General features: G+C 33.6%; 1 protein-coding gene across 2 annotated transcripts in view; it reads right to left on the bottom strand.

The window, feature by feature from the left end:
- Positions 1-20,406, bottom strand: part of CDH8 (cadherin 8) — a 527,274-nt gene that overhangs the window by 75,504 nt on the left and 431,364 nt on the right. Inside the window, exon 1 of one of the 2 annotated variants that reach the window (XM_051975088.1) lies at positions 14,983-15,279. The exons of the other annotated variant lie outside the window; for it this stretch is intronic. Within the exon in view, the coding sequence (XP_051831048.1) occupies positions 14,983-15,013 (31 nt within the window). The 5' untranslated portion in view covers positions 15,014-15,279. Of the gene's footprint in view, positions 1-14,982; positions 15,280-20,406 lie in introns of those variants that run through there. 2 annotated transcript variants of the gene reach the window in all.

The following is a 20,406-nucleotide window of genomic DNA, read 5'->3' as shown; positions in this document are numbered from 1 at the left end:
GGATCATGGAGGTCATCCAGGGAGGTAAAAAGGGAAGAAGAGAGGGAGGGAGAGAAGGAGGAAAAAAGGGAGGGAAGAAATAAAGAAAGAAGGATGCGGGAGAAAGAAGGGAAAGAAGACAGAAGGATGGAAGAAAGAAAGTAGAGAAGGAAGAGAGAAGAAAAGAAGAATAAAGGGAGGAAAAGAAGGGAGGAAGAGAAGGAAGAAAGGAAGTTAAGAAAGAGAAAGAAGAAGAAAGGAAGAAAGTTAGGAAGGGAGAAAGGGAAGGGAGAGAGAGAAGAAAAAGAGAGACAGGGGGAGGGAAGGAAGGAAGGGAGATAGGAAGAGAGGTAAAGAGGAAGAGAAGAGAAGAAAGAAGGCAGAAGGGGAATAGAGAGGAAAAGAAGGGTAGAAGGGAGTAAAGAAGGAAGAAATGGGATTTAAAAACAGTTACTAGTTTCCAGGTCTTGTTCAGAGACTAAGTGACTGCCCCCAGATTCCAAATAAATTTCTGAACTAGGAGTAAAAATGAGGTCTTCTTGACTCCTGGTCCAGTGGACTCCATGATTGTCCATTATCCTACATCCTTACTTTTCAACTGAGGAAAGAGAGACTAAAAGAGATGAAATTGTTTCCTCAGGTCATATAATTAGACTATAGTAGAAATAATATTAGGTCACAGGCCCTCCTACTCTAGATATGATATTCATTCCATTGTACTGTTTTGCTACTTCAGCTTCTCATCATCTCTAAACTCACAGATGAGGATATTAAGGCACAGAGAGACTAAGGTTATCTAGGGAGTACAATTCAAGCCCAAATCTTTGACTTCTTAGTCCATTGCCATTTCACTGCAAATTGCTGCCTTCTTTTAGGTAGTAATGAGGAATCTGCTGTCCTTCATGGTTTGGTCATTTTATAAACAGCTTTGCTGGTTTATTCTCCTAAATAACTAAGTTACCTATCACCAAGTCAAATAACTGAGCATTTCTGTGGGCAGATATATTCATTTACTCATCCTTCTGTGTAAAGTTGAAATGCCTTAGATTCATTTAATTCACGTGTCAAAAAAAAAAACAAAAACATAAATAATTCCCACTACATTCATCTCCTTTAACCCCCAATTTCCCTTAAGATGGCATTTGATGTATATTTTCATATAAACTTTTCTTGTTTCCTCTACTTCTTTGGTTTTCTCATTTGTGAAATAAGGGAGAAGGTATCTTCCACAAGTTCTTAAGTCCTTTCCAACACAAAAATTCTATATTCTAAATTTCCATGACTAAAAGTCTATCCCAAATTAAAATGTCATAAATCTATTCCTCAATCAACACATATTTATTATGCACTTGGAAATATGTTAAATACCAGCAATACCAAAAACAAAATAAATAAAACAACCACAATAATAATAAAACAACAGTGCCTGTCCTCAGAAAGCTTACAGTCTTAAAAATGTGACAAATGTAAAGTAGAAGGAAGGTGATCTGAGACAGGAAGACTCAAGCAGCAAGGGGCAATATAAAGGCCTCCCTAAACTTCAGTTAAATTCCAAGGATGGTAATCAAGGGCCTGTATCATGATAGGGGAAGTGAAAAGAAAAAAAAAAACTGAAATGTTTACAATGCAAAAAGAAAGGTAACATGGTATAGAGGATAAAGTAGAGGAATGATATGACTCAAAGACAGGATAGAGCTGATACATGTTGGCTGACTAACCCTGAGTAAGTCCTAACTTCTTAATTCTGAATCTAAGCAATCCTCTTAGAATATATGTTTCAGAGAAGATGCTGACCTGAATTGGTAGAATGGATTTCTTAACCTGAGAGTTTCCTACATGATAAAGTGACAAATCTGATGAAAAAATTAAAATTGAAAAAGGAAAAGAAAAAAACAGAAGGAAAATAAAATCATTGTATTCTATGATTTGACAAACTGGCAAGAAGTAAAATGTATGTTGCTGAAAAATTGAATTTAATCAAATTTGAAAATTTTTAAAAGTGTTCTCTATATATGTATGTATGTGCATATATGTATATACTCATATATATACTATATATGTATTGTACATACATATACTCAGAAATGCAGTATATACTAGTAGATATAAATTTATATAAACATGCATGCATGTACATATATGTTTACATATACATTCATATATACATGCATATGCAGATAGGGATATAAACCTATTTACAGATATATGCATATAGCATTTAGCTACAGAGGGATAAAAGCTGTTTTCTTTGCCAATAATGTTATTAAAAGGCACAGAGGGGAAAAAAAAAAAACTCAAATAGCTCTCCTCCTTTGTCTAAGCTATAGTTACCTACAAACAACTATCTGCAAATTATTTACTAAGTAGTGCCTTCAAAATTAAGGGGCAAGTAGCTAGTTGCACCTTCAGTTTCCTATTTATGGAACACAGAAAACTTCATATGTAGAGAGTCAGTGAATGATCAAGCAAATCTAACATCTCTCCATTGTTTCAGATAATACATTAAAAAAAGAGAGATATTAGAATCAAAATCTAGCCTTGAGCAAATTTCCAGGTAAATATATGCATGTACTGAATAGGGTATATTTGTATCTACATTTGTATTTTATTACTTAACTACCTGAGGCAAAAATCAGTTTTTTAACTTCTATTCCCAGATGTGGACAGAATTAGTTTGTTGTATCTGTGGATTGCACAAAGTGCCTGCCACTCAAAGTTTGGAAGATATCTATGTGCTACCATTTCCAAAATCACAATTTGTATATTTCTAGATATCTTCCAGGAGAAGAGTTTGTCCATCCACCCCTCCATCCATCCATCCTTTGTCAGCATCATTGTTATTCCTAAGATTTATATAAAGTTTAGAAAATTATTTTCTCTTTTCTATGGTTTTAAAAACAAAAGAAAACTGAACCTGGAAGGCTGGGAATGATTTGTAAGGGATGACAAGTCTTTTAAATGCTAAATTAGAATATGAATCCCTGTATCAGTACTTCAAAGTCCAGTCTTCTTTCCATCACACCACAGAAATACGTTTGTAGAAGCTTTCCAAAGAGTTTATAAAGAATAATGTTGGAAATCAAAGTTTAGAAGGAAGGAAGCCTTGGATATAAGAAACATGGATATCAAGAAAGAAACATGGATTGATTAGATTAATAGTAAAGATCTTTTTTTTATTATTTAAGTTTTATAAAATACTTTCTTCTCCACAATCTTATAAGGTAAATAATATAAACAGCACCACAAGTATTTTGCAAATAAAGCACATTATTTTAACCAATAAAGAAAGGGCCTTGAATCCAGGAATGTCTTGATGCAAATCCTTGGCCTGATACATTTTAGCTGTGTGACTGCTGCACAAGTCACTTATCCTTCATTTGCAGAATAAGTTTTGATCAGCAACCAAATCATAGGTATAGCCTTCTCAATTTTCCACATAAAGAAACTAGGTATCTAATAGAAGTGCTTTGCTCATGGTAATAAGATTAATAAGTATTGAGGTTGGGATCCTGATATACATCCCTCTCGATTTCTGCTCTACCTATACTGTCGTTCTAAGCTTAGTTTATAGTTGACACTGTCCTCATGGGGATAAAGTGTTGAATCCAATACCATTGGTCATTCAATTTCATACAGAATATCAGTTCAGTGACATGTCACCTGAAAAGCTGCGTCTGTTATACCCAAATCTAAACTGAATGAAGTTACTGAGAGAATCTCATGGCCAATCACCAATCCTTAAATGTGAGGCAATTCAAGGGACATACCTTACAGATGATAGATAGGTTAATATCAGAAGTTTTTTGTCCAAAATCAAAATTTATTGATATTGATATTGGAGGTTTTTAAAACATTTAAAATTGATCATTATTTAAGGCATATGTACCTTTTCCAACCCTATGTATATATGTACCATGCCTGACAGAAATCAAAAACTTTCAGGCCTTTAATCATTCTTTCTATCCAGATGATTCTCAAATTTATACCTTGACTCCCCATTTCCTCCCAGGGCTCTTGTCCCATGTCTCTAACCATCCACATTAATGCCTTACTTGAAACTCAAACTCAACATGAACAAAACCAAACTCATTATCTTCCCATCAAAATCTAATAATGATACCATCATCATTTCCAGCATGAAAATACATATCTTCAAAATAATTTTTATTCTTTTCTCTTTTGTACTCTTTATATCAGTCTAAGTCTGTCAATTTTGCTTCTACAAAATCTTTTATTTCCATCCTTCCCTTTATACTTTTGTTAATGTCACTTTAACTCATGCTCTTATTTCATCTTGACTGGGTTATTATAATAATCTTTTCTTGAGTTGGCTGCCATAAGTGTTTTTTTTTTTTTAATGCAGCCATTTCATCTCTTTAATTTGCCTTACACTGGATTAATGCATAGTCCTAATGCATGCCTATTGGCAAGATAATTTCATTCCCATGCTCCCCAAAGTCTACTGTTTTGAATTATAGAATGCCTAAGAAAATATAAACCTCTCATTCAAACTACATATTGTCCTCAAATCCTTCCTCACTTCCATATTCCATATCCAATTAGTGGTCAAGTCTTATTCTTTCTACCTTAAAAACAACTCTCATTTATTCTCCCTTTCCCTCTCTGGCACTCACTCTGGTGCAAACCCTCATCATCTTATCTCTAAGGTGCATTTTGCATTAGTCTTTTGGTTGGTATCCTTACCTCAGGTCTCTCCCCGCTACAATCCAGTTTTCCTTCAGATATCACACTGCCTTGTAAAATACAGGTCTGACCATATCATTCTATTTGAAAATTTTCCCCAGTAATATCCTGTTACTTCCAGAATCAAAAATAAAATTATGTTTAGTTTTCAAAGCCCTTTATAAACTTATCCTTTTGTACCTTTCTAGTCTTCTTTTATCTCACACACCCTATATATTTTTCAATATATTGATACTGGAATCCTTTGCCTCTTTGAAATTCCACTCCTTCATTAACTCCTAAAAGACTCAACTAAAAAGTTAACTGAAATAATTAATAATTTCATCAAAGTAGGATATAAAGTAAATATCAGTGTTCCTATATATTACCATTAGGATCCTGCAGAAACAGATTGTAGAAATAGCCCCATTAAAAAAAAAAAAAAAAGGAAAAAAATGGACATTACAAAATATGTGGGAATGCTCCTATCAAAACACAAACTCAGGATTTATATGAACAAAACCTTAACAGAATTTATATACACATATATAATCAGATTTAAACAATGGACAAATGTTAATTGTTTGTGTGTAGGCAAGGCCAATATAATAAAAATAAAAATCTTACTAGAATTAATCTATATATTCAATGCCATCCCAATTAAATTACCAAAAATATTTTACAGAGCTAGAAAATTATTAACCAAATTCATTTAGAAGAAATAAAAGTTAAGAATATCAAAGGAACTAATGGAGAGAAGAACATAAAGGAAAGAGGTTGAGCAGCATAAGATTTTAAACTATATTATAAGGCAATAATTATCAAATTTAACTAGTTCTAGCTAAGAAATAAAAAAAGATACTTCGATGGGGTAAGATAGACACATGATTTATAACAGTCAACAAATATAATTACTAGTATTTGACAAGTGTAAAGACTTAAATTTGGGGGATAAGAATTTATTGTTTGGTAAAAATTGTTGACAAAGCTGGAAAGCAGTATGGCAGAAATTGGACACAGACCATTCAATATCTTAGACCAATTATCCAGATAAGGTCAAAATGGATGCATGACTTAGACATAAAGGAAGATATTATAAGAAAATGTGAAGCGCATGGAGCATATTACCTATCAGACATATGGATAGGTGAACAACTTATGAACAAACAAGAGATAGAGAATGTTGTGAGATATAAAAAGTATAATTTTGATTATATTAAATTGAAGAAAATACAAATAAAAGAAATATAGTCAAGATCAGGAGGAAAGCAGGAAATGGAGTAATAAATTTTATAGACAATTTCTCAAATAAGGATCTAATCTGAAAAATGTAAAGAACTTTGTCAAATCTATTAGAATGTGACTCATTACCAACTCTATGGATATTTATATTTATGTGACAAATGTTGGATGGGATGTGAGAAAATGGGGACTTTAACATTATATGTGTATATGTATATATATATATATGTCTGTTTATAGATATCTATATGAAAGTGTCTGTGTCTATATATATAATCATGCTTAAGTATAGCTTTCTTTAGTGGGGAATGGGGGAAGAGAAAGGGGAAAAATAAAGTAAAAAATACACAGTAGGAAAAAAAAACAACAAGGAAACAAAGAAAACCTAGACAACTTTGAAAACAATGCATAGTATTTATTATATGAGTTTTCTGGAAATGGAAATTTATTGTTTTATATTAAACTCTATTTTATGATCTTTTCTTTTTTATTTTGTATTTAAGTTTAATTTTTAAAAATTATCAAAATTAAAAAGGAAGTTTTTCTCATTCTTAATCTTAGTGCCTCTGAGAATACCACTTTTCAATTTATTTTGTATATATCTTGTTTGTATTTGTGTGTTGTCTCATATTAAATTATGAGTTTTTCTTTGTATCCTTAGCTCTTAGCAAAATGCTCAGAAAGTAGTTGGTGTTTAATAAGTACAAGTTGACTGGCTGACACTCAACTATTGCCCCCAATTCAATTTCAAGTTATTTTTTTCCTAATTTCATATCAAATTCTTCTTCTTTATATGCTCTCAATTCTAATTTAATTGGAATAATTTTTGTTATTTCTTTTATCCTGTCTTCTCTTATTTTGGTCTCTTTTCTCCTCATATTGCATGAGGTAAACTCCACTCCACCAATTCTCATTTCTGCTTGTTGAAAAATCTCTCTTACTTCAAGGTCCTACTCAGATGTAACTTTTCCAGATATTTTTCTTGACATATCCCCAATGAACATTGTCCTCTTTTGCATCATTCTCACTCTTCATTTCAGCAAATTTTTTGTTCCATAGTTATTTCTATTTAAGTTCTAATTTCATTTAGGTCTGGAAGTCCCTTCAAAGCAGGATCAATGTTTGAATTCCCCAAAGCTAGCATAGGTTTCAGATAATAATAACACTAAGACAGCCCACATTTCTGAAAAACTTTCAGTCTTAGAAAACATTTTTCATGCAATATTAGGAGAATGTTGAACTTGAAGTCAAATTTGCCCTCAGATGTGATGACTGTGTATTTTAAAATCAGCCGGAGTCAGGAATTCAGGTTAAGGGAAAATCTTCAATCTTTATTCTTTTTGAGGTGAAGGGGGATTAGCAATGTGAGCAGCTGTGACAGGAACCAGCCAGCAGTCTCTTCTACCTCTATCTGCCCCTCTGCCTCCACCCCAAAATTGTCATTTCCTATACAACACATCAGGACTTGCACCAAGAGTGGGCGGGGGCCATTCTTTCTCCAAGCTTATATATTAATAGAGTATGGTCCAATTACTATTTAGCCTCACATGCTTGGGACCTCAGTGCATCAACTCGAGCTTCAGCCCATTACACTCAGATATTCAAAAATTATGGGGAAGCAAGTTGTTTGGCTTGACCATAGTTTCTTCATCTGGTAAATGATAATAAACATTAACACTTTGAACTGATAATTAATTTATGAAATTATGAAATCATGAAATGGGCTGAATCACACCCAGTTCTTTTAAGTACTTATGCAAAAATGCCACAATCTGTATTGGAAAACAGGGCAACAATTACATTTTAATTAGGTATAGGGTTATGGGGGAAAAGTCTTATAAAATCAGAAATAAGCTATAAAAATAAGTGATATAAAAGTAAACAGTATGGGAACTGGGAATACAATAGTGAAGTAAGGTGAAGAACATGGGGAAAAGGATGGGAAGGAAAAATGAAGAAAGTGTCACCCATGTAACTATGGGTAAGAATAGGGATCACTTGATGCCATGGACTTGATGGAGATGAAAGAAACTTATCATAGGAGGGATTGGGTAAGGGAGGACAGGAGTTGAGGACTCACTTTTATAGGGTTTTATTTTGGGGAAGAGAAATAAATATTTGTGCTGTTTGGGAGCTAATGTATTGGCATATCCAAATCACCTCTAAATTATCAAAAAAGCTACAAAGTTAACATCCCTATTATTTCAAAGTTATCAACTTTTGATGTTCTACAGAGGTCTATAATTTTTCTGGGATTTATATGCCATAGGACCAAAACTCTTGAAAAGTAGCACTTGATTGAACACTTATTACCAGGATTTGACTATATTATACAATTTGTAAATTATATTCCTTTGAATTTTGGGATAGTTTGTACATGAATCCAGGTTCCCTTGTGGATCCTTATTTCCTGATAATGTCCCCTTTATATTAGCTAAACTTATTCATTATACTAACTGGGGAGGGGTGATCATGGAACCAGAACAAGACTGAATTTTAAAACATACCAATCTCCCAACATTGTGGTGAGGATAAAGTGAGATGATATTTTTAAAGTACTTTATAAGTCTTAAAGCAATCTATAAATTATAAACTATTCATACTTAAAATAGTATAAAGTACTAGGTGCTCAATAATAACTGAGTTAAATTTGGTGAAGATAAGACTTTTTCATACAGATAGATTCGGGAATCCTTGAAATTTTATCATTTTAAATGATTTCCACCAGTAGATATGAACAAGTCTTCCATAGTTTGTAGTCTTTAAGAACTGCCCTAAAGAACTGAAAATTGGGGGATGATCATAAGGTATGGAATGTTTGAATAAGGTATGGTATATGAATGTAATGGAATATTATTGTTTTATAAGAAATGACAAACAAGCTGATTTCACAAAAGCTTGGAAAGTTACATGAACTGATGCTAAGTGAAGTAATTAGAAAAAAAGGAACATTGTACACAGCAAAAAGATTATGTGATGATCAACTGTGATAGACTTCATTCCCCAATTGATAAATGGTCAAAGGATATGAACAGACAATTTTCACATGATGAAATTAAAGCAATCTATAGTCATATGAAAAAATGCTTTAAATCACTATTGATTAGAGAAACTCTGAGGTACTAACCTCATATCTTTCAGATTGGCTAAAATGACAGGAAAAAATAATGATGAATGTTGGAGGGGATGTGGGAAGAGAGCAATTTGGAACTATGCCCAAAGGACTATAAAACTGCATATATTCTTTGACCCAGCAGTACTAGTACTGGGTCTGTATCCCAAGGAAATCATAAAAGAGGGAAAAGGACCCACATGTGCAAAAGTGTTTGTAGCAGCTCTTTTTTGTTAAGGACCATGCTTAAGTGCAAAACCTAGAAAGCCTGTAAGATTTAAAGGGGACTTAACATTAAGGGGTGGATCAGTTCCCTGAAAGCCCCCACAAATGTGAATCATAACACACTTGAAGTAATTGTAGTTCAGCCTTTACTGAAGCATATGTTGCTTGTGAATTGGGAATGAAATAAATCAAAGGCAAGAGGGAAGAGGAGAGAGGTCAGAAAATGCAGCTGCCTCTTGGTCTCTTTGCATCATTATCCTCCTCTCACATGAAGGGATTTATTCTGTTGGTCACAATTAGATTCTCCAATAGTCACTAGCAGGTAGCTCCCATAACACCTTTTCTTGTAGCCAAGAATTAGAAAAGGAGTGGATTCCCATCAAATGGGGAATGGATGAATAAGTTGAGGTATATAAAGGTATTGGAACATTATTTTTCTATAAAAAATGATGAACAAACTGATTATAGAAAGGTCTGGAAAGATTTACATGAACTGATGCTGAGCTAAAGAAGTAGAACAAGGAATACTTTGTATACAATAATAGCAAGAACATGCAATGATCAACTATGAAAGACTTGGTTCATCTCAGTGGTTCAGTGATCAAAGCATTCCAATAGTCTTTGGACAGAAAATATTACCTGCCTCTAGAAAAAGAACCAAAGAGACAATGTAAATCAACATATACTATAATTCACTTCTTTTTTTTGTTTTTGTTTTTTAATCTCTCCCATGCTTTTTTTTTTCCCTTTTGCTCTGATCTTTCTTTCTTTCTTTTCTTTCCCAACATAATTCATAAAGCAATATGTATCAAAGACAAATTTATTTGAAAAAAGTCACCCATAAAGAAAACAAAACAAGCCAAAAAAACTGTGATGGACTTATCTCTTCTCAGCAATGCAGTGATTAAAGATAATTCCAACAGACTTGGGATGGAAAAAGTAATCTATGTCCAGAGAAAGAACTTTGGAGACTGCATGTGTATCAAAGCATAATATTTTAGCCATTTTGTTGTTGTTTGCATTTTTTCTCAGCTTTTTTCCCCATTTGATTTTTCTTGTATAGGATGAATATGGAAATATATTTAGAAGAATTGAACATATTTAATCTATATAGGATTGTCTAGGAGAGGGGGAAGTAAAGAAGGGAGAGAGGAAAAATTTGCAATGTAAGGTTTTGCAAAGATGAATGTTAAAAACTCTATTTGCATGCATTTGGAAAAAAATTTAAAAGTTACTAAAAAGTTGCCTTGAATATTAATGTGTTAAGTGACTTATCTATAATTACATAACTGGTATTTTGAATACTAGAACTTGATCTCAGGTCTCCTTGCCTTAGAGAACAGTCTTCTATCCATAATGCCACACTACAGGATAACATGATTTATTAATAACTATTAAATAAACTTTATTAAGAGACATGAGTTTTATAAGTCTCATCCACATCTTTATCTAGATCAGAAATATGTAATTTTGATATCCAAACATCAGGTTAAATGAATTCAACATAATCTTGAAAAAAGAATCATAGATTTAAGAAGACACTGGTTTAAGTCCCAATTTTGCTGCTTACTATGACTCTAAAGTCATGTTAACTCTTTGTAGCTTAATTTTCTCATCTGTAAAATGGGGATTATATTACTTATCTTCCCTTCTGGACAGGGAAAATTCTGGAGAAAGCACTGGTAATACTATCATTTAAATATTATAATCAGGTAGGAGAAAAATCTAAACTCTTTCAGAACTGAAGTAGAAATATTTTGTCTCGTCCACATTTCTGAAATTATTTCAGAGAAAGCTAAGTATGAAGAATCAGATTGATAAGACATGAAAACCCCTGTGGTTCTCAAACTATGTATCCTGAAGCCCTACTCTAATATAAACTGAATAAGCTACATGCTATTTCTTTATCCTTCTTCTATTCTTATGATTTTTTCTTATAAAATCTATTTTTTAGTAATAAATTATTATTTATGTATTGAGATATAACACAAACCTATTTTCTGGGCACTAGAAACTTTACTTTGAAGTACTTCTTAAAGAAATATGTAAGAATGCTATGCGAAAGACCACCATTTTCTTGAAACACCTTTACCCCACAAGCCAGCCTGAAAATAGCCAGCCTCAGCTCATTCACTTTAAAAGGTTCTCTGCTGAATCTGAGCTTTGTTTGCTCAGATAGCACAATAACCACATTAAAAAAAAAAAAACTATTTCAGTTTTAGTCTGTATTATCTTATCTTTTCTTTTTTACCTGGCATTTCTTATCCTTTAAAGAGAGGATGTGTAAAATTCTATTTTGTTGAAAAGTGCAAAGAGGGCATTCCATGCCTAATTTCCCTAAAGAGGCAAGAACACATAATGGAGGAGTACCTTGTCATAGAAAGAGACCTGTGTAAGTGAGTCAGAGGAAGTATACTCAAATCTACCTCTTCCATAATCATCACCCTCTATCTCGCCCTGACACCATGTGATCTTGGAAAAGTCCTTTAACTATCTGGGCCTCTATTTCATCACTTATAGAATGAAAAAATTAGACTAAATAAGTTCTAGGTTTTTTCATGTATCTAAATTAATATTCCTCTATACATCAGGAAACATATAACAACACTGGTATATAAATATTCATGTTTGCCCAGATTAAAATAATAGAAAGAGCCTAGTTCAATTTTGTTTTTTGGTTATATGAACTTTGTATGCAACACTAGGACAATAATTTCAGACTATCTTGGTTCTTAGCCTCAAAACTGCACTGGTTTGAACACAGGATATTATTTTCATCCTTAATCCCAGAACTGCAATGATTATCTATTTCCTTTTCAGTTATGGGTAGCACAATTAAGGAAACAACCTGTTAAACTGGAAGAGAGACTGAGGAAGATATCCGAGATGGCAAAGGAACTTGAAATCAAGCCATTTAAGAATTGCTTTAAATAACTAAACTGTTTATCCTGTAGAGGAAGAGTCTTGATATTATGAATGGGATGGGCAGTGAGGGAGGCAAGAATACAAATCTGGAATAATTTAAGAGTTTAATGTAATAAAGCAATCATATTTGTTTTGCTTGTCCCTGGGAATTATAATTAAGAGCAAAGGTTAGAAAATTTATAAGGAGGCAAACACACACATACAGAGAGAGAGAAAGACATAGGGAGAGGGAAGGAGGGAGGGAAAGGGAGGAAAGGAGAAAGGGAAAGGGAGAAAGAGGGATATGGAGAGAGGGAGAGGGAGAGAGAGAGAGAGAAAAAAAAAAGAGAGAGACAGAGAGACAGACAGACAGACAGACAGACAGACAGACAGAGACAGACAGAAAGAAACATTTAAAACATTTAAAACTGTCCCAAAATGGAATGGACTCCCTCAAGAAGCAAGAAACCTTTTGGCAATGGAAGTCTTTTAGAGAGGCTGTTGGAAAGAAGGAGAAGAGTGAATCTGGGGTGAGGGATCGTGCTTCAGAAATGGATTAGACAAGATGACTGCTGGGTTGTGGCTTTAATCTCTAAAAGAATGTGATCCTATTTTCTTTTGAGTTTGATTTTTAAGGTTGTTTTTGATCCCTCATGCTATTTCACTTGCATTCATTTGAAATGAGCTTCTTCCCAGAGTCAAAATCTTTGCTTTTTCTGCTTTAGCCTCAGGTGCCAGCTGCTAAAGGAGGCTGAGAGACACAGGACTGCTTACTTGCAATCATACTTGTGACATGGAGTGCTGTTATTCAGGTCATATCTCTATACGGTGTGTCATGGATTTTGAATGATGTGTCTATAACATGTTCAGCCTCTAAGTGCCAGCCTTCCATGGTGAAAGTAGATTAAATGGGCTTCAATTGTAATATTAACAAAAAGAATATAATTTGCCTGAAATTTTGTTTCAAATGACAGATGGTATTACCTCTGTGTTTAGTGTTAATATGTGGATCTGCTAACTAAATTTCTACTATCAATATATGACTGAAATCTAGTAAATTGTAAAATCTATTCTTCTCTCTATGACCCACCCCTTTTAAAAACTAATTCTGTGTTGTTGTGGTAAAAGATGTTCTGCTCACTGCACATCAAACCCAATGGTCTAGTTAAGACTGTTTAAATAGTAACCATCTCTGAATAAATTGTCAGACTTCTGCTAACTGGTTTCACAGGGAATACATGTTCATTTTTAAATGAAGATTTGGAGGTAAAAGACTTAGAGAGCCAAAGGCTAAAGCAAGACAGGCAGGTGCTATGCCCAAATATGGTTTTAAGATGACAAAAATTAGCCACTTATTTTTTCAGAAAAAGAGAAGCCCTGAGATAATATCCGAGGCTAAGACTGGCAAATCATGATGGCAAATTAAGGGGGAGAGCTTTGATGCAATGAACAATTTCCATTAGCATTATGACCAGCCACATGCTTCAATCTTGGACCAGACCACTGGAAGTATATCCCCTGTTGTCAGTAATCCGCACATTAAATTGTCTCTAACAGTACACATTGAAAAAAAATTGATGGTAAAAGCCCTACTGTGGCTAACCAGAGCAATCATTTGGGGATTTTGAATATTTGCAAAAGAAGCTCTTCATTCCAATGGTACTTTTTCCTTTTGATTAAAAAGCTAAAGGAAAGAAGATATGGGGATGACACAAAAATAGCAGGGTCTGACAAAACCATTGAAGCAAAGACATTTATATTATCTGCTGATCCCTTATGCCTTTGCTTTGTACAATTTATTAGGTAATGATGACATATCCATTTTCTATTTTGCTTAGTGTGTATTTGCCTCTTAATTACAGATTAGTTGACAAAATGCAACATAAATGACTTCTTGTCAACATTCTGTTGCTCTAAGCACAAATAATAAATTATGAATAACTGAAGTGAAGGCCTTTCCTAATCATGTATGCATAATGGGAGTCTACATATTTAGGACCCACATTGCACAAACTAAACTCTTTCTGGATCTTGTGCTTTCAAGTGTCTGTAACAGAATCAGTATGATTGATTCCTTTTCCAATGAAATTATAAATCGTTCATGTCTAAGAAACCTTTCTTCCTGAGTTGCTGAAGATTCCATTCTCCTCAAAATCATCATCTATTCTCAATTGTCTAGTGATGAGCTTAACTTCATATAGCTTGGGTGATCTATGGACAACAGGTCTTGTTTGTATTCTTAATTATAACTTAAGAGAGTCTGACATGCTTATGCTTTCTTGGCAAAAATATCAAGAGCCTAGACTTATAGCATAACATAAAGGAAAAAATAGAGGAAGAATCTAAAGAAAGAGCTTTTCTGATTAAGAAATATCATCAAGAAGTTAACCATTACAGACAAGATATCACATATACTTGTTAATTTTTTTTAACATGGGGATGTGGACAGATTCATGTTCAAGAAATGAACCTGTGTATAAGTGATAACTTTAGAGAAAAATGCCATTTTGTAGACAGGGTTCAAATTGTGGGAGAAATCTACACATACATATACACACACAAACACACACATGTATATATACTATCCTATATATATGTGTGAAAACCAAAAGCCTATGCATGTATATGTGTGTGTGTCCATTATGTTTTCTAAAGACTTTTTTTCTCTGAAGGAGACAGGGAAAACAACAAATAACACACTGATGTGTTTCAGATGAGGGAAATTTAAAGGCCAATCAGGAAATAGAGTGCTCTTGTGTGAGCACTCAGCTATCTCTGAGTTAGAGCAAAAGTAGGCAGCAAAGGTCAAGAGGCCTGAAAGAGGACAAATGGCTTACCAGGTGGCCCCCTCCTTGCTGTCTGGATCATCAGGATGGCCTTTCAGGTCCAATGAAGCCTTGATGGATCACATCTGGCTTAAGGCGAGGAGAGAGGGGCTCTGTCTGGCTGGACGCCTGCATCCTGAATACAGGAGAGGAGTGAGTAAGGATTCAGCTGGACAGAAGAGAGAGCAAGGTCACAGGGATCATCGACATCTGGATTAGAATTTGGATTCCAGGTTCAATGTTTGGCAGCAACTTTTAATTTGAGAAGAGAAAGATCCAAGGGAGACTAACTGTGGTCAAAAATAGTATAGAAGACCACTTCCTTCATCCTTCCAGGACTCTGAATACTGTTTCTAAGAAGAGTAAGTGGAAGGTAACTGAAAATATTCATATTCAAATTCAAAGTGAGCCTAATAGGTTGAATTCAGAAACGTCTAATATGCTTAGGATAAAGATATGTTTTTCATTTGGGATGAATTTCTAGGGTATAGGGGATTTTTTTTTCTTTGTTTTCTGAAAATGATGAAAGAAAAACCAGAGATATGATGTTGTAAATCAGATCTTCCAAACCTATAGCTAGCTAAATGGATCTATGATAGCTTCTGCATATGACAGATTTTATCATATCACAATCTGGTACAGAACAACTATTTTCTAATAATTTTGGCTTCACTAAAAACGAAAGCAATTTTAAAGTTCATAAAGAACATTATGGAATTAGCAAGGTCCAAGTGAGAAAGAAACATGGATAGAATGAAAGTAGGGAGGAGATACTAGGTAGAATGAAAAGGCGATAAATGAAATGATTCATGGTAGGAGAAAGATGTAACACTTGATGGTTCATTTCCTCAAAGGGTACTACTTAGATGATGCTCATTTCAGAAAGGAGATAGAGTTTCAAACTTCCAAATTTGAGTAATGAGTCAAAATAGAAATTATTGGTTTTAGAATAAATTCTTTTAATATTCCACGGATCCATGTTTTTGTTAGCGAGGTTATTACCTCCACATATGCAAATGGTGCCTTTTCTATGCCTTAATAGACTCTCTTATAGAGTCTCTCTGTAGAAACTCTTACTGAGTTTCTGAGACCAAAATATAATAATTGAAATAATTTCATATGCAGCTGCCTAATAAGAAGCCTCTCTGCCCTATAGTCTCGTCTCTGAATGACACAGTCTGTCCTGATATTCTTCTCAGTTTGGCAAGATTTGAAGGAACTGGCATTCTACTGGCATAGCTTTCAAGAAATCAGGCTCACATCCATGCCCTAATGAGATATTGTAGGAGGATTGGATTGGAGGAAATGAACTATATTCTAAAAATGTGCAAAGCACTGTAGACATGAAGAAAATGGAAGAGAAAGTGAATATGAAGTTCCAGCTGGAACCTACCTTCTGCAAATTGATCATTATAGTAATGCCCTAGTAGCTGGTCTGTTGAGTCAAAGAAAGGATATCAACATTAAAAGGGGGGAAAGAAAGACAGAATTTCAGCATCATCTGATGCTCTAAAGTTGCTGCTATCTTTGTGAATGTAAGCAAACATATTGTGTCACCATACTGTTCTTCATTTCCTAGAACCAAAGCTTAGTCCATTCCTCTTCCTTACAAGCTGTCCTCATGTGTCAGGAAGTTGGATTTTTTTTTTCAATTTCTTACACACATGGTTCAAATATCTTAGTAGAAAACATGAAAACTCCCATTACGGTTCACTGCCCCCTGGCAATTCCAATCAAATCTATTACCTACAGAACACAAGCTAGAGTTGAGCAAGTTTCCAAAAAGCAATACAACTCAGACTTTTTGCAAGCGAATCCTTTCAGTGTCTGTAAAAGGTTCATTTATCTTCCCTGTCTCGTTATATTTAATTGTTGGGTGTCTTCCATTTTCACGGTTGCACTGGATTCCTAAATGCCAAGATGTGGTGAGCAAAACTCTCTCTTTTTTTAAGGTTCACCCAACTGGAAGGAGGGACCAACATTTCTGGCTATGTTCCCAGACAAACTGTGAAAACTCAAAATGCTTGGATTGTTTGCTGTTAACTGAAGTTTTTAATGACTCACTGAAATTTTGATCTTTACTTCCAACTTTATCTCCATGGGAAGGGATAAATTGTACTACTGTTTCTGGAAGACAAATTATCTTTTACCTATTCAAAAATCATACTACTTGTGGCATCACAAAACTGTGTAATAAAAGATATTATGCAATTTTTTTACTGGCATTTATCCTTTATTAGGTATCAATTCTTAGAATAACTAGGCACAATAGATAGTGTTGGGCCTAGAATACCTAATAAAGGATAGATGCCAGAGAAATAGGTTGCATTTGAACTCATGAAGATGATCCATATGTATGAGTTCAAATCTGGCCTCACTAGCTCTGAGACCCTGGGCAAGTCACTCAACCCTGTTTGCCTCAGTTCTTCATATGTAAAATGAACTGGAGAAGTACATGACAAACCACTCTTCTGCCAAGAAAAGCCCAAATGGAGTCATAAAGAATTGGACAAAATTGAACACTCAGGTTAATTGGGTATCAGTTGTCTTTAAAATACAGTGGTAATCTCTATTTGTAACAGAAGCAGAAATTACTACACACTGGAATTGGAAATGAGTTTAGGAATCATCAATTCCAATCCTCTCATTTTCAAAATGAGATAACTGAAATTTTTTGAGTTATTAAGTGACAATTAGTGGTAGAGCCAGGGTTTAAATCCATATCTTTAATTTCTTTGTCACAATGACTAATTCTTGTAAGACAGTTCTTGTGAGTATTCTATAAACTAAAATTGATTCTTCAGGTTCACAGTAGATATAAGTTCTTCGAGTTTGAGATAGTTACATTTTTGTCTTTGTGTATAAAATACCTAGTTCAGGAGATTGACATGTAATTGATGCCTAATGAAAATTTGCTGAACTGAATTCTTCTTTGGCAATATGTGGATGCATCAATCAGTGATTTTTATTTTATTTTATTTTATTTTAGATCATGGTCATGCCAGATATAAGAGAAATGGAACATACAGTTTCCAGACAATTCTGCAAAAATCCTGATAGTGTATGATTAACTCCCTGATTTATCCTGAAAATCAATAGAGTTATTTTTCCTTTTCATAAAATAGACTCATTTAATCAAAATAGTTTAAAAGAAAGATTTTACTATAATGTTTAACATGCTTAAAACTTCATAATGGTGAACAACTTTTTTAAATTATTGCTCACAAAACCTCTGTGGTGTTAGATCATCATCATCATCATTATTATTGCTGTCAAGAAAAAAAAGAAAAAAATTTCAGTGAAAAGAAAAATAATAAAGTAAAGATTATAAGTAGCCTATCAAAAAGTTATGCTGGAAGTCACTGGGATATCAATAACTAGAAATAGTTTCTTTGATGCCCAGCTCTCTATTCTCCACTGGTTAAAAATGATTTATGGTGTACTAACATTTAACAAGAACTTGTGATATTTCTTCATCTGTTAATATAAATTCATTAGGAGACAAAATCCCATCTGTTAAAGAAATCAGGAAGTTGCAATGACAAATTTAAATTTATACTTCCCAAAGTTCCCACTACATCAGAACTTATGTCAGCTTCTCAAGGGCAGGGACTATATTTGGTTTTTTATTTGTTGTTTTTTGTTGATTTTTTTTTTTTGTTTTATTTCGTATCCTTAGTGCTAAATACAGTACTTGGCACACAGTGAGCCTTCCTTCCCTTCTTCCTTCTTTTCTTCTTTCTGTCTTAATTCCCTCATGACCTCTTTTCCTCCTACTTTCCCTTCATCTCTGCTTCCTCTCTTTCTTCTTTTTATTCTTCCTCACTCCTACAGGAATGTTCTTGGGACTTAGCATGGTAGAATGAATGAGACCAAATTGATTTACACTTGGCTGCAAATTCCATTTATATTAGATTTATTTTGAGAAAAAAAAAAAACAATTGAATATACCTAATGAATAGAACAATCACCACACAAATGATACAGCTGTGGAACTCTGAAGTTGATAACATACAACTGACCATTTGGGTAGTCCAAAGTTGTCTCACACCTATTCATCTGAATGCCTCTACTCTTTGATACTTTGTTATGGAAGAAAATTTGATATGTAAAATTTATTGCATTAATGCAATTTATAACAGTGTCATTTCTGATAAAAAAAATAAAGGGAGAATTGTTCTCATTTCCTATATTGGTAAAGGACTAAGCTAAAGACAACTATTTACATAATACTCTTCTTTCTTTTGCTAGGGTAACTCAACATTAATTAAAGCTCCTTCAGACAACTAAATAGAATTGTGTTCAAATGAAAAGTCATTACACATTTAGTAAAATTCATGGAATTTTCATTTATGTCATAAAGGAATATTTATTAATGCTACCTCTTTGAAATAGGACTAGATACACAAAATAATAAAAAATAGTCTATATTACATGTTTTTGAAATTGTGGAATATGTCATACAGATATTTTACAAACCTGTATTAATAATATTTTAATTCATCAAAACATCATCAGTAAGAATACTTTTTCCATTAATGTAGATCATAGAGAATCCAGGGCCTTAGTTGGCTTGCCTGGGTTAAGTTTGCCAAAACAATCAATCGACCATTACCTCGTGGCTAACTTTCTGATGATACCTGTTATTTAACAAGGCTGGTGGTTAAGCCATAGTCATTTGACATAAGTCAAATTTTAACCCTCTCCCCCTGACATAGTCTTCTAGAACCCAAGTTACCCCATGCTACTTTGAGATATCAGAATATTTTAGTGGAGGAACAGCTAAAAAAACATCTACATGAATAAGAATAGATAGATTTAGACCACACATTTATCTTACTAATCATTCCCAAAAGGTTACATCATAGATCTAAGTACAATCCAAACCAAAATAAATATATTTTCAAAATCTTATTCAATATGCACTGACTTAGGAGAGGAAAATATATGAATGCTTTGGTCATTTATTTTTTAATCTTTACACTCTCTGACCTTCACACATAATAGATGAATCCTAAGTAAAAATTTTCATCTAAACAGTACAAAAAGTAAAACAAACCGAATTGACTAGTAAGACTCCACACTAGGATCTGACAGCATTAGCTGAAAAATACCACAGACACACATTATCTTTCAGGAAGTTGTTGGCCCATTGACATGCTAGGTACAAGTGTCAAATAAATGTCTAAAAGGCATAAACACAATGCAGGCAAAATTATCAAAAATGGCTTCCCCTGAAAGTCTGATAAACATTGAGTTATCAATGGGAACAACTCTAAGACATAAATCAGGTCCTTCTACGGAAGCATATCTCCATATCCTCAAATTCTGGGAACTTTTAGAGGGATTTAATCTGTCTCTGAACCTTTTCAATAAAAATGGGTAAGATTTCCTTGGGATGAAATTAAATTTTCACATTAAAAATTTTTCTTATCT

Source organism: Antechinus flavipes, chromosome 2, assembly GCF_016432865.1.
Source record: "Antechinus flavipes isolate AdamAnt ecotype Samford, QLD, Australia chromosome 2, AdamAnt_v2, whole genome shotgun sequence".
NCBI classification, from domain to species: domain Eukaryota; kingdom Metazoa; phylum Chordata; class Mammalia; order Dasyuromorphia; family Dasyuridae; genus Antechinus; species Antechinus flavipes.
Note: the sequence above shows the minus strand (reverse complement) of the source record. Positions and strands in the feature narration are given on the sequence as shown.